Here is a 24,979-nt window from a genome sequence, read left to right on the forward strand (position 1 = left end):
TCCTGACCAGCTCAAGGTTGACTCAGCTTTCCATCCTTCCGAGATGGGTAAAATAAGGACCCAGATTGTTGTGGGCAATAGGCTGACTCTCTAAACCGCCTGGAGAGGGTCGTAAAAGCACTGTGAAGCAGTATATAAGTCTAAGTGCTATTGGTATTGTACACATCATCATGACATTTGTATGAGTGGTTTTAAGTTAATCAAAGTGGTCAAAATTGCATTATTCTTTTTGATGATAGTACAGAACTGATGGATAAGGCAATTTTAAAGTATTCATATTCAACATCTTCCCTTATTTCCTTTTATTTAAACTCATATCAAAGAACCATTTGAATATGACAAGTTTCATTTTAAAGTATGTCAGACAATAATAGAATAAGAGAAAAGCGCATAAAGTAAAGGAGCATCAAGGCTAGGATGTGAGATCATTCAATTTTAAAGGCATACAGAACATACGTGAGCATAGGTCAGACTTGGGAACCGGTCATCTTTTATGATACTTTTTGATATTGATATTGATAAATCCCTTATGATTAGGGATTATCATAATGTAAAATAAACTGAAATCTCAGATTTTTTTGAAAGAACATCATTTTTTCCTCATGAATTTTCAGATAAATTTGAAAACCATACCAGTCACAACCATTTTTATTATCTATCCTATCCAATGAAATACTTCAATGGTATCCATAGCTACTATGCTGTTAGGATTCAAAGTGTGACAGTTCCTGGAAAAAAACAGCCAAAGGACTATTGACTCCATATCCTGCTTAAAGGCTTCTCATAAGTCAATGATGGCTAACCATTTTGCCATCACATGCCAGGATGGGGTGGGGTGGAGTGGGGGCGTGCGCGCATGTGCCCACACCCATAATTCTATGCACCCCACCCATGAGCATGCACACGTGACTCTCCCCCCCCTGCTCCTGACATGCGATGGCCCGGTAGGCCTGTTTTTCTTTCTCACCTGGCTCCAGAGCCTCTCTAGGAGTTTGGGGTGGTAGTGGTGGTGGAAAATGGCCTTCCCCATCTCCCTGGAGGCCCTCCGGAGGCCAGAAACGGCCCGTTTACCACCTTCCGGTTGGACAGGAAGTGACATTTTTTGCTGTCCCCAGCCTCCAGAGACTCCTAGAGTCATTTCTGGCCTCTGGAGGGCCTGGGGAGGGGTGAGAAAGGTACTTTTCCACCCACCCCAGACTCCTAGACAGGCTCTGGAGCCAGGTGAGAGAGAAAAACGAGCCTTCCCCACCACCAGCCAGACCCTCTGGAGGCAGGAAACAGCCTGTTTCCCACACCCAAAGAACCGGTAGTAACAAATTTTACATTTCACTCCGGTATGTGTGTGTGTGTGTGTGTGTGTGTGTGTGTGTATGTATGTATATATATATATATATTTATGTATGTGTGTGTGTGTGTGTATATATATATATATATATATATATATATATATATAGGTCTTTGGTTGTTCGGGTTTTCTCCCGTGTAAGATTGGAAGTGTCTTGGCGACGTTTCGATGAAGTCTCATTCGTCATCTTCAGGCTTCAGCTTCGTGCTTCTGGGAGCAATGTGTGATCGCAGCTGTTTCTTCCTTTTAACTGCTAGTGGGGGTTTGAACTGATTGGGTGGGAGCTTGGCTGTGCTCTGATTGGCTGGGGGTTTTTCTGTGCTCTGATTGGCTGGGGGTGTGTCCTGTGTTGGTGGGGGCTTGGTTGTGCTCAGTCTAGTCTGTGCTGCAGGGGGATTTGAGCTGGTGAGCTGCATAGCTGTTGTTTGGCTTTGTGGTCGTGCTACATCTTCATAGTGGGTGTCAGTCTGCTGCATGAATGGATTGGAGGGGTTTGAAATGGCTAATGTTGCAGCTGCGGTCTGGCTTCTGGTCCTTGGTCGTGCTTCATGATCAGTGTGGGTTTGGGTCTGCTTTCTGGGTGGATGTGCGGTGGTGACATCCTGTGTGGACCTTGTGAGTGTGGGTCTGGTGTACACGGGAGAAAACCCGAACAACCAAAGACCTATATACAAACACCCGTGAAAACCTCAGAAAACACACATATATATATATCTATATATATTATATATATATATATATATATATATATATATATATATATATATATATATATATATATATATATATATATACACACATATACATATGCATATATATAATTAAAATTTAGCTTAGTGATTTATTTGGGGGATTTGCAGCACATGTTCAACTAAGACCAGCAAATGCATCAGAAGTGGGATTCACTTACTTTCCCTACCGGGAATGTGAGAGCGCGCAAGCGTGCGCTCACTTTGCTCACATGCGGCGCCTCTGCGCATGTGCACAACCTTCCACGCATGTGCAGTGATCACCCATTATGGATGGATGGGTGGGCGGAGCCTCCCGCAATTGCCGCTACTGGTTCTTCCGAACTGGACAGAAGTGGCTGAATCCCACCTCTGAAATGCATCCATACTTCATACTGCAGTTAACTGGCTTCTACCTTGGGATTTGTTTCATTTTTTTTAATGTCAGGTGTAGGGAAGATTACTTAGATCATCGGGTCAGTTCAATGGAACCATGGGAAACCAGAAAATGGATGAATTCAGAAATCCAATCCAGCATACTCGCTGAACTTTGTGGTGTAGGACAGGGGTCTCCAACCTTGGCAACTTTAAGACTTGTGGACTTCAACTCCCAGAATACCTCAGCCAGCAAAGCTGGGTGAGGAATTCTGGGAGTTGAAGTCCACAAGTCTTAAAGTTGTCAAGGTTGGAGACCCCTGGTATAGAACACAACAGGGAAGAGAGAGCAAATGGTGAAGACTTCATGCAAGATATGGAATGGGGAATCAGAGACAATCCTTCCTCAAAACAGGGATGTGATGGCAATGTGGATAGATTGAAATATAGGGCATTCAGCCTCATATTTTAGCATGTATCATATTAATGGATGACAAAGTCAGGCAAATTCTTTTGAAAGACACCTACAAAAAAGACTCTTCTCGGTGGTGGCCCCATCTGGTTGTAAATGTTAATAAAACAAAGGAGATCATTGTAGATTTTGGAAAGAGCCAGCATGGTCATATTCATCTCGGTATCAAGGATGCAGCCCTAGAAGTAGTCAATAATATTAAGTATCTGGGGGTGCAGATAACTAACAATCTGAACTAGTCTCTCCACATATCATCCTTAGTGAAGCGTGCAAACCAGCCACTGAATTTCCTGATGGTGGTTCTTATGGGTTTTTATTATATAGTGGAGGGTTTTTTTTAAAAAAAATGTTAGAAGCTCTTTGGAGTCACCTATGTATGAGTTGGGTGGCTATATAAATTGAATAAATAATTCTACCTTTTCTTAGTTTCCTATTAAGATCTTTGGACATTTTCAAGAAGACAACTGCCCACAGATAAACCTTACTTCGGTTAATATCATAAAATGTTCCCTTTTTGGTGGAGACGAGCAAGTGAAAAACCCCTTCTTCCTTTACACATATGTCAAGAATAACGATTTTCCTCAATCATCTTTATAGCAATAGCACATAGACTTATATATCACTTCGCAGGCTTTATAGCCATCTCAAAACAGATTAGAGTCAGCATATTGCCCCCAACAGTCTGGCTCCTCGTTTCATCAACCTCAGAAGGATGGAAGACTGAGTCAACCTTTTATATATATTTATAGCAATAACAATAGCAATAGGACGTAGACTTATATACCACTTTGCAGGCTTTATAGTCCTCTCAAAACAGATTACAGAGTCAGCATATTGCCCCCAACAGTCTGGCTCCTCATTTCATTAACCTCTGAAGGATGGAAGACTGAGTCAACCTTGAGCCTGTCAGGATTGAACTCCTAGCAGTGGGCAGAGTTAGCCTGCGAAACTGCATTCTAGCCACTGTGCCACCATGGCACCATGGAGATGTTATTGAGGAAATTAAAATAGAGACCCCTAGATACCGATTTGTTTTAGGTAGACTTTTTTTCCTTCTGTTTTAGGTTTTCATTTTGTTTTGAACTAAATTTTGTTTTCTTCTAAACCACTGACAGACAGTATATAAAATGCTGTAATAATGAATAAAATCAGTCATCTGTGGCCAGCCACATTTCTCACTCTTGGCATTAGCTGAAAAGGAAAATTGACAAAAATATACATAGTGTGCAAGGACAGCTGCATTTTTTGTTTCTATTTTCTCTTTCCGATCATAGAATTATGACTCTATGAGTCTGCAAAGTGCTCCTCAATGCTTTGGCTTGCATTACAGCCAGGTTGTACTTCCCAAAATTATACAGGAGCTGGAATTATTTATATACTATGTTTTTTCTACACGTATATTTCTTTGGTCTTACTCTAAAGCAATAAAATAAAGTAAGCATAGATTTCTATCCACATTTTTTTTTCTGAATTTGCAATTCAGTTTACAGCACCCTGAATAAATGAAGTTTTGGGAAAAAAAGTTTAAACTAGGAACGGCAAAAAAAAAATGTGTATATCATGGGAAGTATGGATAAAAATATTTCTATTAAATAAGGATGTGCTTGTGACTTTCCCACTTTCAAATGATTTTACAATTACACACTAATTTGGAAAAAGGATAGATAAGAGAATTTGAGCAAAATGAGCAAAATTTATTTTGACAGATTTATCCATCCCAACAGTCAATGCATTTACAAATTGTTAACAGTGTTTCAATACTGATAGAAGAGAATATTTGTAGCTCAGGGTTGAACTGTTGGGTCCTTAGTGGTCTCTGAGTTTGGTGGCTTTCTTGCAGACGTTTCATGACCAAACTAGGTAATGAAACTAATCTAGAACTGATGATGTTACCTAGTTTGGTCCTGAAACATCTGCAAGAAAACCACCAAGCTTAGAAAGCACCACGGATCTCATATTTTTATTGTTTATATCTTGATCATGCAAGTCCCTTACTGGTTTCCTGTCTAAACTATTGATGGCTCCAATGGATCCTGTAATATTACAGTACCATGTGGTCTAGATTACAGTATTCTCTGCTTCTGGAATTGTGGAGTATGCCATGAAGCGTCAATCTCAAACAAATCCAGATAAAGGTTGAGGAAATAATGGCTTCCAAGCTCTCACCTTGTACTTAGCATTTGTAGAGTAGCTGGTTCTCCATCGCACTGTGTAAAACCGAACTTCTGTGGTTTTCTGGTTCTTGGGAACAGAGTTGTCTGCCCAGCTGACCCTCACAGCATCATGGGTTAATGCAACAGCCTGGACACCTACTGGTGGGAGCATGGGGGTGGAGATATCTGGGACTGAGGTAGGGAAATCATCAAGCAAAGGATAAAAATCAACTTCTAATGGGTCAATGGGATCTGGGTCACAAAGCCACCAAAAATGAGCATACCACAAATTAAAAACAAAGATGTGGAATAGTCAAATAAATTGACAAAACAACCACCAGTGAGATGCACATCACAATGCGTTAAATGTATGAGAATAAGAATGATGGGAGAAGAATAGAGAAAAACAGCCATTAATTGAACGATCAGGGAGAAACAATTGTCACATTATGGTGATCAAATTCACTGGGTTAAAAGGCACACTTAAATTCATACTGAATACACAATTTTCTTCCCTCCTGCCGTTCTATGGAATTTGCCACATTTACCTTGCCTCGTACAATGCATGTACACACATTTATAATGAAACCTGAAAATTATACACAAGTTTCAAAATCCCTGCACATATGGAAGGCATGGCATTGACTTGAAAGCCTGATAAACACAATATACCCCATTATGAGAAATTGGATGTGATAATTCAACTGATTGTCTGTGTGAGCAGGCTAGATTCCAGATACTTGTATTATAAATCTAAATACAATTTATTGATATACATATATAAATTTAATAAACAGAAATTTTAAAGAAAAACATGTGGTCTGGTATAGCACACCAAATGATAAAAGTAAATAAAATGGAGGAAGGGAGGGAGGGAGGAAAGAAGGAAGGAAGGAAGGAAGGAAAGAAAGAAAGAAAGAAAGAAGGAAGGAAGGAAGGAAGGAAGGAAGGAAGAAAAGAAGGTAAGGGAGCAGAAGGAGGAGATATGTGGGCAAAGCAAAGTTTTAAAGATGGCATAGTAATGCTATGGGATGTTGAGGCAGTATCATAGTTATGTGAATATTTGGGGAAATGCAAGAAAATTAAAATGAAAAAGTTTGGTCAAGGGCATTTATGGGATGAATAAGGGGCAAAGGGTGAAAGGAACGATATACAAGCTCCATCCCTTTCATATGTGTGCCACAAAGTTGCAGGGACATATAAAAGGATTGGGGGCTTTCATCGCAACAATGTGATGCCGCTTTCATCACTTTGACGAAAGTGCTGGTCCCTGTCAGTTCTTCTGGTCCAGTGAATATGTTTGGTCCTTGAAGGACCATGTGTTGTGCCTCGTCCTCCCTCCTCTCCTCAGCCAGGCCCCTCCCGTATCCACCTGGGCCTGTTATCAGACTCCGAGTCTGATAATGAAGAGGAATGGCCTGTCATGCCTCCAGCCCCCGGCCCTGGCCCCATGCCGGAGAGGAGGTCAGGAGTGAACAGATAAGCCCGATAAACATCACTCTTACAGCGTGTGAGCAGGAAGCCAGCCACGTGCTGGAATTACTGACAGCAGATCCAGCTGAAGAGAAGTCAGAGTGATCCTCGCTTCCGGAGATCTGAGAGGCGATGCCAGCAGAAGGGGCAGGCCTGGATAAATGTTGAGTCATAGAGCCACACCCCACAGCCTATATAAAGGACCTGCTTTTGGCATTCCAACCTTGAGTCAAGCAAAGTTTCATCTAGTTTGCTGCTATCACTGAAATCACAACTTGGACTCCTGCCTGCCCTGATAAACCTCAAAGGAATTTGACAAGCTGCAGAGGCTTCATTGCCACGCTTGATACGGACTTCCTAGACCCAGTCGTTGGAGTGGGAGGGGGACACGACACCATGCAAATCATAGAATGACTATTTTGTTGCAGCTCTGGTTGGAATGAAGGTCCATTTTCCCTGATTTGATGCTGCTAAAATGATTTATGGTTGATGATGCTTAGTAGCTTTGTTCAAAATCTTGTAGACCAAGCGCTTGAGGGATAAACAACCCAACTATTTCTGTGTATCAGTCAATTTTCTTGTTTTTGCCTTTGTGGCTTGACAAATTCAGTTGGCCTTATAAAGTCAGGATTGAAAATGTTTCAATCAATAGATCTTACACAGAGAGGCGGGAGAGAAAGAAAAAGACATGTTCCTTCTCCTCAAGTGGGCCTTCATCAGAACTACAATACTTTTGATTGGTTTAAATTGGAGGCCTTTTCCATTTATGAATGTAACAATGCATATTATTCAAGACATATCTAATGATTTGAAATTCTAATGGGAAGCATTTTGCACCTATCCTGAATTCAGACAGATAGGAACAGTGCAATTTTCAAGAAGGATTTAAATTCCTTTCCCTCCTGGAATTCCCATTTTGGGCACATGGTAGGCAGAAGTAATCCTGACCACCAGCTCTGTACAACTTCCCTGGGTTCAATGTTGTGTCTTCTACAGACAGTCAAGATCTGGCACTGAACGTTGTTGTGTGGTTGTTAAGCAAATCACTGCAGTTCAGTGAATCAACAGCCATTAAATGAATCCAACTTCCTTCATCAAAAGTTTGCTTGTTGAAAGCTCTCAGGAAGGTTGCAACTGGCAATCAATGACCCTGGGTGGATACTGCGACCATCATAAATACTGTCATGGCCCAACAGATCCCGGTTTGGAGGAGGAAGAGTTGGAACTAGGGCCATCCAATGGGGATGGCATGTCTCCTCTGGAATGTTTGGATAGTCCAGGGGCTGAGGATGCTGCTGTTCCATATCACTTTGGCATTGAGGGGGGTGGTTAACCAGATGGGGAGCTACCTGCCCTCACAAACACAAAGAGGATCAGCTGCAGACAGGCAGTGGGAGGAGAAGTAGCAGATTCCCTCTGATGAGGAACAGCTACCTCCCCCATTTGATCCGAGGGCAGGGAGAGTGGAACAGAGGTAAGTTCAGAGGAGGTCTACAAGGCTGCTGGCGAGGAGGCCATCCTGCCCCTCCTCATAAGGAACACCTGGCTTTAGTTGATTTAATCAGAGGCCGGGGGGGAGGGTGTCTTCGTCAGGAACAATTATTTTCCCAGCCTTGGAAAAACTCTGCTTTGGACCATGTTTCTGCCTCTGGATATTGAACCTTGCTTGAAGACTCTTGATCTTGCCTTGTGGACCTTGAACCTTGTTTATGGCTTACAGACCTTGACTTGTGGACTTGCATCTTGTTTCTGGACTACAGACTTCCTCCTTGCTTTGTGAATTGCCCAGTGGTGGGTTGCTACAGGTTCACCCTGGATCACCCCGGACGTTTCTGCGCATTTGTATGCGCGCCCATGAGCGAACCAGTAGCAAATGAAATTGAAACCCTCTACTGAAATAACTTCTGGTGAGTATTAGCTCTAGTTTGTGGGACTGTGTTGAGCTGACTGTGGGTGGCTGCCTTCGGGAAAGTTTGAGGTAGAGCTTTATGGGCCATTGTAAGGCCATTTGCCAGGGGATAGCATGGCAACAAAGGACTTTATTGCAGCTTACATCTGTCTAGACCAGGGGTGTCAAACTCAATTTCATTGAGGGCCGCATTAGGGTTATGTTTGACCTCGGGAGGGGGTGGGATAGCCAGGAGGCGTGGCAAGCTTGATATCAGTTGTGTTGGGGTGCCTGTGGTGGCCTGAGTGCTCTGCCAGTGGAAACTGGCTCCCAAGCTCCATTTTGAGCTGGAATGGCCTCCCGCAATCCTCTGCCAGCAAAAACGGAATATACAGCCCTCCCAAGGTCCTTCCCTTCCAGGGTGGCTTGTGGGCCAGATCTAAGCACCCCGTGGGCCAGATCCGCCCCCCCAGGCCTTGAGTTTGACACCCCTGATCTAGACCAGAGGTCTGCAAACTTGGCTCTTTTAAGACTTGTGGACTTCAGCTCCCAGAGTTCCTCAGCCAGCAAAGGAAAGCTGGCTGAGGAACTCTGGGAGTTGAAGTCCACAAGTCTTAAAAGAGCCAAGTTTGCAGACCCCTGGTCTAGACAATCTGGGTCATACATATACATTCCAGTTGCCAAGCTCCTGAATCATGATCACCTGAGCACTGGGTTGCTGTGATAGCCATAAGTGAAAAGGATGTGTTGTAAGTAACTTTTTTTCAACATCATCAAACTGTAACCTTGAACCATTGTTAAATGGTTAAATGACTTACATTGTTAAATGTAAGTTGAGGACTACCTGTATCTCTGATTTTCTTCGTAAGCTATTTTCTAAAGGGGCAAGTTCTCTGTTAAATCAGCAGGTGCAAAGGAGAAGCAAGTTCCAGAGAACATGTTATCTGGTCCATGAATCCCTAAGGATAATTAGTTTGATAATTTAAAGAGCTTTTTCTTTGAGTTCCATAAAATCATCTAGTTGTTAGACACCCAGCTGGGGAGGTAGCATATTTTAAAACATTTTTAAAAAGGGGAAAAGTAATCTCACCATTTCGGATAAATGTATCCTTGTTAAGGCTTCAAAAGAAAAAGAAGATCCAGGAACATATTAGGAAGAGTATTTGGGAGACTGAGATAAAATGTTCTTTCTTCTTTCTTTGTTGTTTTTCAAGAGTGTATGTTTTTTTTTAATGGAAATATTTCGCAAAATTCTAGAATAATTATGAGCCTGCTGTAGTTTGGTTCACTTATTTCTTGTGAACAAATGTGGTTTGTAACTTTTCTATTTTTTCATATATATTTTTTTGCTCTCCGTGACTTAACCTTCTTCCTACGCAAATGTTTTAAAGAGGTTGGGCTATGCACCAGGAATCAAGAATGATTAGATGGTACATTTTGCAGCAGCGGGAAAAAAGGTAATACTGTACTATATTAAGAATATGAATCGTGTTGTTCATTGTTCAGGCAACTTCTCTTCTACTGTCTTAACATAACTTATAACACCTCTTAAGACAGGTTAGTATTATTCCAAGAAAAATGAGAAAGAGTGTTTTCCTTAAAGTTACCTAGTAAGATTTTGGGGTGGAGGGGAAGAGACAAGCTATATTGAGTATTCCTGGTACACCGAACCATTTTATTAAAAGTATTTATGAAACTCTTCCTTCATACTTTTTCTTTTTTACATGATCTCATCTTGACATTGCAGATCCAAGAGTTATAACCTATCATTAATGTACCGCAAGAATGTCACATTTATCTTCCTGTGAAACTTTTCCATCTTACAATAACCTGTACTTATGGAAAACGATTTAAAACACTGATGCCCAAATGACAATATAAAACCACTTTTGGTGAGTTGGGCTACTAATCTTTCTGGCTCTGCAGTATCCCTTCCAACTCATAATTCTCGGCCATGGCTATTTCCAAGATATTGATGGAAGGCTGTGAAGCTGAGACTTTCTGCAGGAAACACATATAGGGACTCCTTGACTTATGACTATAATTGAGACTACATTTCTTTCTTTCTTGTTTTTGCTTGGCAACTGGTTCCTATTTACTTTTTAATAACAATTTTATTAATTTATGATATAACATAGCAAAAAAAATACAAAAGCAAAAAGAAGGAGAAATAGGGAAGGGAAAGGGGAAGGGAAAAGTGTGGAAAAGAATGTGAAAAAAGAAAGAAAATGCATTGACACCCTTTGGTGCAGTAAAAGGTAAAGGTTCCCCTCTCACATACGTGCTAGTCATTGCCGACTGGGGGACAGTGCTCATCTCCGTTTCAAAGCCAAAGAGCCAGCGCTATCCAAAGACATCTCTGTGGTCATGTGGCCGGCATGACTCAATGCCAAAGGCGCACAGAACGCTGTTACCTTCCCACCAAAGGTGGTCCCTATTTTTTCTACCTGCATTTTTACGTGCTTTCGAAACTGCTAGGTTGGCAGAAGCTGGGACAAGTAATGGGAGCTCACCCCGTTACACGGCAGCACTAGGGATTCGAACCGCCGAGCTGCCGACCTTTTGATCGACAAGCTCAACATCCTAGCCTCTGAGCCACCGCATCCCTCTCTGGTGCAGTAGAGTAGGGTAAGAGTATCAACTTTTTTACTTTTACATAGTAGTTTAAACTAGTCATGTCCATAACGCCATATCTATCTAATTGGTAAAGCCCAAAACCAAAGTTTTATTTTTTTTTCAACCTCTAGCACAAAGTCCAGAAGCGGTTTCCAGGTAGAAACAAAAGGAGCCTTTGACTTACGACTATGATTGGGACTAGAATTTCTGTTGCTAAGCAAGGTAGTTTTTAAGTGAATCCTCTCTGACGTCACAACTTTTTTTTTTTTTTGACAAAGTTGGAAAGTTATTAAGTGAATCATGCGGTTGTTAAGAAAATCCAACCCCCCCATTGACTTTGCTTGTCAGACATTGCCTGGAAAGGTTGTAAATGGTGATCACATGAACCCAGGATGCAGCAACTGCAGTCAATACATGCTGGTTGCAAAGTTCCCCAATTTTGATCATGTGACTATGGGAACGAATTGTAAGTGCAAAGATCTGTTCTAAGTCACTTTTTTCCCCCAGTGCTATTATAACTTCAGATGGAAGGAACATGGTGGCTCACACGGTTAAGATGCTAGGTTGACAATCCGCAAGCCCGTGTTTGAGACCTGAGTGCTGCTGTGTGGTGGGATGAACTCCTGTCATTCACTCTAGCTCCTGCCAGCCTAGCAGTTCAAAGTGAGCAACCTCAGATAGGTAGATAGGTACCACTTCAGTGGGCACATTAATGGGGACGTGAAAGGAGCACCCGACTGGCTGTCCCCTGGGCAACAGTGATGTCACTGGCTAATTGTTTCAACCTGGAAGTACCTTGGTGCTTTCGACCTTGGTGCTTTTGTAAGGCTACCAATGTTTTTAAGCTGGGGTTGACCGTACCATAGGCTGAATGTACTCCCGTTTGTAACCACTCCCAGAAATGATTAGGGAATTGGAGGCTCAAACTTATGAAGGACGGTTACAGGAACAGGGCATGGCTAGTCTAGTGAGGAGAAGGACCAGGGGAGACATGATAGCAGTGTTCCAATATTTAATGGGCTGCCACAGAGGGGAAGGGTTCAACCTGTTTTGCAAAGCACCTGAAGTCCAGGCAAGGAATAATGGATGGAAACTGATCAAGAGAGATTCCACCAAGAATAAGGAGGAATTTTCTGACAGGGAAAACAATCAACCAATGGAACAGCTTGCCTTCAGAAGTTGTGGGTACTTCATCACTGGAGGCTTTCAAGAAGAGACTTGACTGCCATCTCTCAGAAATGATGTAGAGTCTCCTGCTTGGATGGAGGATTGGACTAGATGACCTACAAGGTCCCTCCCAACTCTGATAATTTGTTAGATATGAATGGGATGGGACGCTAAATGGTAAATGCTAAATGAATGGTTGTAAGTCAACGTCCTCCTCTATTCTCTGTCCCTGAATTATTGCTCCTTCCTGAATTCTACTTTCCATTATTCATCATTGCATCTTAATGTTCCTGTTCTAACTCTACAAAACTTGGACCACTGGGAACACGCAAGCATTGAGCTTGAATGAAAGATGAGTCAGGAGAGGAGATGTGAATGGTGCTGGAAACTGTAGCATCTTGCATTACCACGGATGCCCCATCTCTGAATGAGACCTCACTTTCTTACTCTGGTTGATATCTCTGCTTTGGCTGTCTAGAGCTAATTAACTTCAGTTTAGCAGAATAATAAATGTTAAGAAGCTCCCTCCCTCTCCCCCTCTTTCCCTTTTGGGGTATACTGGCATTACACTTCCTCAAATTATGCCTAAATTTGGTCATTTGAAATGTAAAATGGCTGGAGCAGAGACCATTATCATAAGGCCTGCGCGGAGTTAAAGCCACCAGTGAAAATATAATACGTTTCTTTGCAGCATAATCATTTAATTTTGCTCCATCAGTAGTCTTTCCAGCTGAATCTTGACAAAGGCACAATTGACTCATTTTAGCAGGTAGTCAAATTTATCAAAAAAAGGGGGCTATTATGGACTCTGCTGCATATTCAGGGTGGATAGGTCAGGTTTTTCATTTCCAAACAGAAGGATAATTAATTCACGTATTACTAGAGCTGCTTCCATATGGATGGACTCTGTGTAATTGCCGTAGCATCTCTAATGAGGGAGCTCATTGGCTGAATGTGTGAATGACACAGCGCTTTCAAACCGAGAAGTAGTAATTTCACATTCTGGTGTGGGAAAGTGTTTTGTAAATGGTTCAACCGTCATTATTCCATTTTTTGCAGAGCTGAGAGTACTGAGCGATGAAGCAAGGAACTCCCATACCATTCTGGTAACTTGCAATATGATATTACTATTAATTAATCTCCATATTTTCATTAGGAGAATTTGTACAGTGGGAAAACATTATTGATTCCTCACATTATTCTTCTAATAAGTGTGGGATGAGAGTACATTGGCTGCTCCCAAAGAAGAGGGTGTCAACCTATTCTTATAATGCCTTGGTAAGGCCACACTCGGAATATTGCGTTCAGTTTTGGTCACCACGATGTAAAAAAGACGTTGAGACTCTAGAAAGAGTGCAGAGAAAAGCAACAAAGATGATTAGGGGACTGGAGGCTAAAACATAGGAAGAACAGTTGCAGGAACTCGTCTAGTTTAATAAAAAGAAGTACTAGGGGAGACATGATAGCAGTGTTCCAATATCTCAGGGGTTGCCACAAAGAAGAGGGAGTCAAGCTATTCTCCAAAGCACCTGAGGGTAGAACAAGAAGCCATAGATGGAATGAAAACTAATCAAGGAGAGAAGCAACTTGGAGCAAAGAAGAAATTTCCTGACAGTGAGAACAACTAATCAGTGGAACGACTTGCCTCCAGAAATTGTGAATGCTCCAACACTGGAAGTTTTTAAGAAGATGTTGGACAACCATTTGTCTGAAGTGGTGCAGGGTTTCCTGCTTGAGCAGAGGTTGGACTAGAAGGCCTCCAAGGCCTTTTCCAATGCTATTATTCTGTTATTCTGGTGTACCATAAATGGAAGGTTTCTACATTTTTAAAATGAAACTCAAATATTTTGGCCATCTAATGAGAAGGAAGGACTTGCTGGAGAAGAGCCTAATGCTGGGAATGATTGAGGGCAAAAGAAGAAGCAGACGACAGAGAATGAGGTGGCTGGATGGAGTCACTGAAGCAGTAGGTGTGAGGTTAAATGGACTCCAGAGGATGGTAGAAGACAGGAAGGCCTGGAGGAACGTTGTTCATGGGTCGTGATTGGTCGGATATGACTTCGCAACTAACAACAACATTTTTAAAAGCATAATGGATCCAGATATTTTTAAAAAGGCTTGGAAGAAACTTTATATGATGTATTCAGTTCTTTCTACAGTAGCACAGAAGGGGCAAAGGTGAAATGGGTGGTACATGGACTCTTTCATGAACTTCAAGCCCAATTGCCAAATCTGACTTCTTCAAGAGTATCCCACTGGCAACCAATGGGAAAATTTGATTCAGGGAAAGATAATAGGATTTTCATTCTACCTTGAGAAAGAGGTACAGTAGAAAAGAGATGGGATGGCTGGATTCCCGTGACTGTTCCATGGAAAGTACAGGCTAACTACATACATATACAACCATTCATTTAGCAATCATTTGAAGTTACAATGCTACTGAAGAAAGTGACTTATGACCAGCCTTCACGCTTAACAGGTTTTTTTTAATAGTAACAGAGTTGGAAGGGACCTTGGAGGTCATCTAGTCCAACCCCCTGGTCACGCGGGAGGCCTGTACTAGGGATTCGAACCGCCAAACTGCCGACCTTTCTGATCGACAAGCTCGGTGTCTTAGCCACTGAGCCACCTAGTCAGGCTTAAAATTATTTATTAAATAATTTTAAATTTTTAATAATTTTTAAATTTATTAAAATGATTATTTATCATTTATCATTATTTATCTAGTCACGCAGCATTCCCATGGACACGTGGTCAAAATTTGGTTCTTTGGCAATGGTTTCAGTGACACAGGGACACATGTTTGCTATTTCCAGCCAGCTTCCAACAAGTCAATGGGGAAAGCTGGATTTGCTTAGTGACTGCATGTTTCACTTACCAACTGCTGTGATTTGCAATTAACAATCTTGGCTAAAAAAAAGGTCATACAATCAAGCATGACCCACTTAACAATCGCCTTTCTTAGCGACATAAATTCTGGTCCCAATGTGGTCATAAATCAAGGACCTCCTATACAAGGTTGAAATCTACTTACCTTCCTTACCGGCTCAGAAGTCTACATGCCCCGTGCGCGCACTCGCTTCGCTTGTGCACGCATATCACATGCATGTGCAGACCTTCTGTGCATGCGCAAAACCTTCTGCGCATGTGCAGAGGGTAAAAAACACATTACTTCCTGGTTAAAACAGGAAGTAACGACACCCGGGCAGTGTTACCGGTCATTCGGCGATTGCTACCGGATTGCTGAACCACCGGCCACAATCGCTACCGGATCGCAAAATCCGGTCAGAACCGGGAGCATTTCACCCCTGCTCTTATAGTTAATTATCTGTAATTTACTAAAGCTTTAGGAAATTTTGGAAGAGGAGAAAAAGAAAGGGTAAACAACATACCGAATCTTACATTTTAAACTCTTTTCAGCATCACTGAATTCAGCATCAAAAGATTGTAGAGTATGCATGTAACAGAACCTGGTACTTAAACTAGACAGCACGATTTCCTGTCACAAAGATACATGATATACAGTAGCCAGATTTCACACATCATTTTTAAGTGATGATGTGGGTTGGCTTAGTTTTGACTAAGCCAAAGACAACTGTGAGCCCAGACAACTGTGGTTTTTCTTAATTCAATAAATTAAGGTTAAGCAACACTGGCTTAGTGCCTTATACATGTGATATCCGTGTTTGGTTTTCAATGTTTTCTGATGAGAATGTGTGAAAAAGTCATCTCAGGCACAACAGCTCAGTTAACAGAATAACAGAGATCTTGGAGGCCTTCTAGCTCAGCCCACTGCTCAAGCAGGAAACTCTATATTATTTCAGTCAAATGCTTCTCTTCTTAAAAACTTCCAGTGCTGGAGACGCCACAATTCTGGAGGCAAGTCATTGAACTGGCTTATTGTTCTCACTGTTAGAAAATTTCTCCTTAGTCCTAGGTTGGTTCTCTGCTTGATTAATTTCCATCTATTGCTTCTTGTCCTACCCTCAGGTGTTTTGGAGGATAGATTGACCCCCTATTCTTTTTGGCAGCCACTCAAATATTGGAACGCTGCTGTCATTTCATCCCTAGTCCTTCTTCACAGGTACTGTATATATGGTACCTTGCTCAATAGTAGTAACTGTGAGAGGGATCTTGGAGTCTTAGTGGACAACCATTTAGATATGAGCCAGCAGTGTGCAGCAGTTGCTAAAAAAGCCAACACAGTTCTGGGCTGCATAAACAGAGGGATAGAATCAAGATCACGTGAAGTGTTAGTGCCACTTTATAATGCCTTGGTAAAGCCACACTTGGAATATTGCATTCAGTTTTGGTCGCCACGATGTAAAAAAGATGTTGAGACTCTAGAAAGAGTACAGAGAAGAGCAACAAAGATGATTAGGGGACTGGAGGCTAAAACATATGAAGAACGGTTGCAGGAACTGGGCACGGCTAGCTTAATTAAAAGAAGGACCAGGGGAGACATGATAATCAGTGTTCCAATATCTCAGGGGTTGCCACAAAGAAGAGGAAGTCAAACTATTCTCCAAAGCACCTGAGGGTAGAATAAGAAGCAATGGGTCGAAACTAAACAAGGAGAGAAGCAATTTAGAACCAAGGAGAAATTTCCTGATAGAACAATTAATAAGTGGAACAACTTGCCTGCAGAAATTATGAATGCTCCAACACTGGAATTTTTTTTCCCACTAGACTAGACATACCCACTTCCTGCAAGCATTCCTCATATGTTTTAGCCTTTAGTACCTTAATCATCTTTGTTGGTCTTCTCTACAGCCTTTCTAGAGTCTCAAAATGCTGTCACCATAGTTCTAGTGAGATAAACTCCTTCCTTCACTTGCAGTTTTTGAGTCAATTATAATGTCTCTGAGACTCATCTTCCAGACTTGTACCTCCATCCCAGCCCATGGAATGACATCACCATTAAAAGAAATATACTTACTTTATCCAACCGTATGTGTTGCTATAAGAGAGAGGATGGGTGAATAAAGATAGCAACCCCTTCTAACTCACCTGTCAGTGATCTGGTGGTGGCACTCTCATAAAGAGGTACTCCTTCCCCAGCATTGTTAAATGCTTTCAGAGATATGACATAATGGGAACTTGGTTCTGTAAATGAAGCAAATGTAACATCATCAGAGTTAACAATGTGAAGCAGATAAACCTGCTTGCCAAATCAAATCAAATATGAATACTTAACATGACTTTCTTTGATTCATTCAAATGAGCGATACAAATGTATTTACGTATGATATTGATCAAACTGGATCTTGGCTTTTTCAAGGAGCCTTTGATTATGCCAACTTATGTTATGGTCTGTGAATTAAGAAAAGACTCAGCTTTGGGAATTTGGATAGAGAAGCTTTGAAGCTTCCCAAGCATGAAACTGTTTTAAGAGATTAGAAACTAGGGTACATTTTTCACCATGCACTGATTATGATTACTGATATTATGCTGTATGTATTATTTTTTACATCGTTGTTCTTTGCGTATTGCTTTGGAGGGCATCTAAAATATAATGAAATAAGCAAATAAGCAAATCAATCAATCAGCAAATAAATCAGCAAATAATTCAGCAAATAAATCAGCAAATAAATCAGCAAATAAATCAGCAAATAAATAAAAAAAAATGACTGCATGCCAGAAGAAAATGAAATCTTAAGAAAAGCTCAGAATGATCCATAGATTTCTCACTCATGTACATATCCAATGTTCAAAACCAATTTTCAATCATATTCCCAGTCCTATTAAGGAAAAAATAAAAGATGAAATAAAATCGTTCATTTCTTCCCAGGTTCATTTGGAGGAGCAATAAATAACTGCTAGGCTACCAGAAATAGTAGGAAGCTATTTTTTTTCTGACCATTTTATTCAACTCCTGGCCATATCTTATCGATTGCAGTTTACTTGGTAGATCATAAGGCATTTAAGTTCAGAACTACCTGTTACAACTTTCATGAGAAAAGTAGCCTCAACTAATCCCAGTGAGAATTTTAAAGATTTCACCAGAGAATTGTAAAGGTCATCACACAGTTCTCTAATTTCATTTTCCCCCTTTTCTGTTTTTTTTATCATTGACCCCTTCCTTATGAATCCTGGCAAGAATATATAGAGGTATTTTTAGTGATGAGGTCCTCAGTGCTCTCTGAACCTGGTTATTTTCCTACAGACATTTTATTGTCAGATTAGGTAATGAACTAGTTTAGCAGTGATGATGTTACCTAGTCTGGCTAATGAAACCTCTGCAAGAAAACAACCAAACTCAGGGAGTACTAAGGACCTCTCATTTCAACCCTGAGCTACAGATGTGCCCCTCCATCAACAATGCTTTTAAAATTAAGACCAATATTTGTCCTTTATAGAAGCAGTTGGTTTCAAAAAAGAGGCATTTCAAGTACAACAACAATAACAACAATGACAAAAAGTGTTTGATATATATATATATATATATATATATATATATATATATATATATATATATATATATATATATATATATATATATATACATATATAATCTCCTTCAAGTTAAGTTTTGACTTCTGGGAGCTATATGGATAAGATCCTGAATTTTGTTGGCAACATTTTCAAAAGTGCTTTGCCATTGCATCCCTTCTAAGGCTGACTGAGATAGACTGGCTCAATGCTTCCCAGCTGGCTTTGGGCCTAAGGCAGGACTAGAACTCACAATATAGAATAGAATAGAATAATTTGGCAGCAAACTATAAAGGTGACCATTCCTGAGGACATTTTATTGCTCTGAGTGAATAGATATATTCTGTACATTTGGCTGGGAAAAGCAATGAGCAACTCAACCCATCCACCTCGTGACCACTTTCTGAGATGCAGCTTGCCGTTCACACATGGGATACATCACTGGAACAGCACACATCTTAAAGTGTTGCTCATTGCTATGGCCTGGCTGTTGAATAATCACCCCTGCCAGTTTCTTGGTGATAGGAGACCTACTCAAAATATTCATTAAAAAGAAATCCATCTTGTTACCGCTGAGAGTTTCTCAGCTGCTCAGTTGGTAAAATAAAGTGGATTTGCTTGACTTGATTAGAGGAGCTATGCATTTCACCACCACATGCAGAAGAAATGTATTCTCCTTCTGAAAAAAGGTCATTAAAGATACATATCTATATTTAGAAATCAAGTTTTTCAATTCTCAACCAAATGGGCTCAGCATTTCTCTTCGCTGCTATAGACATTCTTAAAACTACATTTTATAAAGTTTCATCATGTGACAAGAAAGAAAAAAAACAACTTAAGTATAACATAGCTATAAATAATCACTTCAGTTACTATTTCAACAAAATAATTACACAAAATACTTCTTGAAGTGGTATAATGAATGTTTTAAAGCACTTAACTTTGGTAATAATATATAAGTAACATATTAGCAATGTTGTATCACACACACAAATATATACTACTGTGCACACAGTGTACAGTATATACAGTACATATACATACATACATACATACATACATACATACATACATACATACATACTGGTACATGCATACATACATATATAATCTCCTTCAAGTTAAGTTTTGACTTCTGGGAGCTATATGGATAAGATCCTGAATTTTGTTGGCAACATTTTCAAAAGTGCTTTGCCATTGCATCCCTTCTAAGGCTGACTGAGATAGACTGGCTCAATGCTTCCCAGCTGGCTTTGGGCCTAAGGCAGGACTAGAACTCACAATATAGAATAGAATAGAATAGAATAGAATAGAATAGAATAGAATAGAATAGAATAGAATAGAATAGAATAGAATAGAATAGAATAATTTGGCAGCAAACTATAAAGGTGACCATTCCCTGAGGACATTTATTGCTCTGAGAGTGAATAGATATATTCTGTACATTTGGCTGGGAAAAGCAATGAGCAACTCAACCCATCCACCTCGTGACCACTTTCTGAGATGCAGCTTGCCGTTCACACATGGGATACATCACTGGAACAGCACACATCTTAAAGTGTTGCTCATTGCTATGGCCTGGCTGTTGAATAATCACCCCTGCCAGTTTCTTGGTGATAGGAGACCTACTCAAAATATTCATTAAAAAGAAATCCATCTTGTTACCGCTGAGAGTTTCTCAGCTGCTCAGTTGGTAAAATAAAGTGGATTTGCTTGACTTGATTAGAGGAGCTATGCATTTCACCACCACATGCAGAAGAAATGTATTCTCCTTCTGAAAAAAGGTCATTAAAGATACATATCTATATTTAGAAATCAAGTTTTTCAATTCTCAACCAAATGGGCTCAGCATTTCTCTTCGCTGCTATAGACATTCTTAAAACTACATTTTATAAAGTTTCATCATGTGACAAGAAAGAAAAAAAACAACTTAAGTATAACATAGCTATAAATAATCACTTCAGTTACTATTTCAACAAAATAATTACACAAAATACTTCTTGAAGTGGTATAATGAATGTTTTAAAGCACTTAACTTTGGTAATAATATATAAGTAACATATTAGCAATGTTGTATCACACACACACACACACACACACACAAATATATACTACTGTGCACACAGTGTACAGTATATACAGTACATATACATACATACATACATACATACATACATACATACATACATACATACATACTGGTACATGCATACATACATATATAATCTCCTTCAAGTTAAGTTTTGACTTCTGGGAGCTATATGGATAAGATCCTGAATTTTGTTGGCAACATTTTCAAAAGTGCTTTGCCATTGCATCCCTTCTAAGGCTGACTGAGATAGACTGGCTCAATGCTTCCCAGCTGGCTTTGGGCCTAAGGCAGGACTAGAACTCACAATATAGAATAGAATAGAATAGAATAGAATAGAATAGAATAGAATAGAATAATTTGGCATGCAAAACAACAGAGTAATAATAATTATGATACCAATAAGAGGGAGTAGTAGAGAAGATGAAAAGGATACTACTATTACTACTACTATGCAACATGAGTAAATATACTTTGACATTAAAAATAATAGTGTGAAGATTAGGGGTTCAGTGGAGTGATGAACACGAGGGAAAAAACTGTCCCTGTGTTTAGAAGGTTGTTTTTTTTTTGAATTTATATCCCGCCCTTCTCCGAAGACTCAGGGCGGCTTACATTGTGTAAGGCAATAGTCTCATCCTATTTGTATATTTATATACAAAGTCAACTTATTGCCCCCCCAACAATCTGGGTCCTCATTTTACCTACCTTATAAAGGATGGAAGGCTGAGTCAACCTTGGGCCTGGTGGGACTCGAGCCTGCAGTAATTGTAACTGCAGGCAGCTGTGTGTTAATAACAGGCTGCATTAGCCTGGTGAGCCACTTCCCAGCCCCAGCCCCAGATGTTTGGCATGCAATCCCCTATAGTGGCATCCTGAGGGGAAGAGTTGAAACAATTTATGCCCAGGATGTGAAGCACGGGTGAAATCCATCAGGTTCTGACAGGTTCTGGAGAACAGGTAGCGGAAATTTTGAGTAGTTTGGAGAACTGGTAGTGGAAATTTTGAGTAGTTCAGAAAACCGGCAAATACCACCTCTGGCTGGCCCCAGAGTGGGATGGGAATGGAGATTTTTCAATATCTTTCCCCCAGGAGTGGGGAGGGAATGGGAATTTTGCAGTATCCTTCCCCTGCCATGCCCACCAAGCCACACACACCAAGCCATGGCCACCAAGCCAAGCCACGCCCACAGAACCAGTAGTAAAAAGTTTTCGTTTTCTTCACAGATGTGAAGGATCTGTAGATATTTTCTCAGCCCTCCTTCTGATCTGTGCAATAGACAAGTCCTCAATGGAAAGCAGACTGGTTGCAATTGTTTTTTCTGCAGTCTTAAGTATCCATTGATGTCTACACCATCCTGTTTGATTACTGTACCAAACCAGACAGTTATCAAAGTAGAGATGACAAACTCGATAATTTCTCTGTAGAACTGTATCAACAACTCCTGGGGCAGTCTGAACTTTCTTAGTTGAAGCAGGAAGAACATTCTTTGTTGTGCGTTGTTGGACTACAACATGAGAATCAATGATGATTCTCATGTTTTAGTCCAATGCCTTTAATTACCATTCTTATTTTATAAAGAAGAAAGAAAGAAAGAAAGGAAGGAAGGAAGGAAGGAAGGAAGGAAGGAAGGAAGGAAGGAAGGAAGGAAGGAAGGGAAAGAGAGGGAGGGAGGGAGGGAGGGAGGACGGAAGGAAGGAAGGAAGGATGTTAGAAATATAGAAGAGTCTTGAAGCAAAATAGCTGAGAACGACCAAGAAAAAAGTATTTATGGATTATTGCCAAATCTTTGTAAACGAATCCTCCTTTTTTCTTTATCCAAATAATGCTGACCCTGATCCATAAAGAAAAAATATATTAGCTTAGTGTTATTGGGTTGGACATAAGCTAGAAGCCTAATCAATGTATTCATTTTCTTAGCCACCAGTTTTCTTCCTGTCCATGCTACTTACTGAGAGTTGTCTAACTATCGATTCAAAACAGACCTCAGGCTGATGGGGAGTTAAAAATCTTAACTCTGACTGGCTTTCAAGTTAATAATTCAGCTTTTTTATTTATTTATTTTTTTGGTGTTATACAACCAGTCTTCATGGAGGGGGCTAAATATTTTGCTTTCATACCAGGAATGAAATTTTAACAGCCCATTTCCAATTAAGGAAGAGTGATGAATAATGGAAAGTGACCTTGTATAAATCGGACCACTGGAGCCCTTAGCCCAGTCCTGGTCACAATGATCGGCAGTTGTAGAATTCAAGTAGAGTTTTTCTTTGTCAAAACTGCCAATGGCAAAAATGAAACCTGAGACATACAGCAGGTGCTGCGTGAAATCTTAGGGACACTTTGGCCCCCTGGCTTCAGCTTGTATGGCCTTTAAAAGACTTTTGTAAAAACATAATTAAGATCCTTGGCAAGAGCAATTTCTCCTATTGCTAGCGGTCTGCAATGTTATTTGGAAAAAGGAGACAGAGCAAAACACGGTATCAAGAGCAAAGTAAAAGAGAAAGGAACACTAGAAAGAACGATAATAGGGAACTGGGGCTCCATGTAACTTTAGTACTCCATATTACTCATTTCAGGTGGCTTAGTTTAAGGCAAGTTATGACTTCACTGTGGCCAGAGGATTTGATGAGTGCTACCTATTTCAAACTGGAAAAAAAGGGGTGCCGTGCAATTCAAGAAGCCCCCCCCACTCCAATCCTGAAACAATTTGGTCAGTGTTTGGGTTGAAAGCTGAAAGTCATCCCCTCCTGCAGCATTGGCCTGAAGAGGCTAAGATGACTTGAGTTGTTTCAATTAGGAAAGTAGGGGCCCTTTTTCCTTTGGTGAAGCAAATCGGCTCGTTTCTGCAGTCCAAACTACTTCATGGAAGCAAATTGCATTGCGTTGCCCAGACCTACTAGAACTCTGAGAAGCTTAAGGCATCTTTCTCTCCCCTAAGACTTCTGTGAAGCTTAAGTTTAAGGCATCTTTCCCAGAGGTGGTATTCATTAACTTTCCCTACTGGTTCGCAAATGTGAGCATATGCGTCCCATCCACGCATATGCACTGTCTTCAGTGCATGCGCTTAGCTAAATCACGCACCTACTGTGCATGTGCCTGGCCTAAAAAATGTGCCTAAATAGGATGGCATAGAGCTGGGGGTGGGGGGCAGGAGGCCAGCCCACCTTTGATTTCCACTAATGGTTCGGGCGAACCGGTCTGAACTGGCTGAATACCACCTCTGATTCCCCCCCCCCTCAAAAAAAATCTACAATTTTTAACCAGTGGGAACTAAGGTTGGGTCCATGGAGACACATACACATGGAGACACTGGTATCTCACCAGGACCTTGTAGAGCAGCCAATCATTGTCAAATTTTATATTAATTCTAGTCCTATCTGATCGGGAGTGGGTTTCACTTACCTTGGCTACCGGTTCTCGCATACCGGGGTGAACCAGTAGCAACTCACCACTGTATCCGATCAATCAAAGCATTTCTATAACCTGCTTTGAGGGAGGGAGGGAGGGAGGGAGGAAGGGAGGGAGGAAGGAAGGAAGGAAGGAAGGAAGTCTAATAATGCCACAAACAGAGAAAAGTTAGGCTGAATTATGCTATCATTAAGTAGATACAGAGCTGTCTGAACAACTACATCAGGAGAAGTTATGCCATTGTTCCCATGTCAAAGTGTAGCAAGCTTTGTAGGGCTCCATTTTAGGTTCTGTGCTCCACATATATATATATGATAATTAATCATAGAAAATACAATTTGCCAAATCTCCAAATGACACAATGATAGGAGAGATAGAAAACAACTTAGAGGACAGCATTGAGATTCAGGAGGATCTTGACAAGCTGGAACAATGAGCAATATGGATTTGAACAGCTGAGTGAAAAATCAAAGGCATAAGTATAAGGTAGAGGGGGCATATTGGGTCAGGGTATATTGATGGACGAAATCAAACTAAATCCAAGATCAAAAGAAGTCACTGTTCTTATCAACCTAATAAATTAATCAAGGAGAGATCCAGCCTAGAATCAAGGAGAAATTTCCTGACAATGAGAACAATTAATCAGTAGAACAGCTCTCCTCCAGGAGTTGTGGGTGCTTCATTACTTGAAGAGATTGGCCAACCATTTCTCTTAAATGGTATAGAGTCTCCTGCTTGAGCAAGGGGTTGGAACAGAAGACCTCCAAGGTCCCTTCCTATTCTGATATTCTACTTTTATTCTGTTATTTTGTTATTTGGCTCTATTTGGGGTT

General features: G+C 40.6%; 1 protein-coding gene across 1 annotated transcript in view; it reads right to left on the reverse strand.

The window, feature by feature from the left end:
- The window catches only part of DCC (DCC netrin 1 receptor), a 926,782-nt gene that overhangs the window by 179,411 nt on the left and 722,392 nt on the right, over nt 1-24,979 (reverse strand). Inside the window, exons 16-17 of the mRNA XM_058168106.1 lie at nt 17,228-17,323; nt 5,087-5,325 (exon numbers count right to left, since the gene is read on the reverse strand). Coding sequence (XP_058024089.1) covers nt 5,087-5,325; nt 17,228-17,323 — 335 coding nt within the window. The remainder of the gene's footprint in view (nt 1-5,086; nt 5,326-17,227; nt 17,324-24,979) is intronic.

This window comes from Ahaetulla prasina, chromosome 2 (genome assembly GCF_028640845.1).
Source record: "Ahaetulla prasina isolate Xishuangbanna chromosome 2, ASM2864084v1, whole genome shotgun sequence".
Lineage (NCBI taxonomy): Eukaryota > Metazoa > Chordata > Lepidosauria > Squamata > Colubridae > Ahaetulla > Ahaetulla prasina.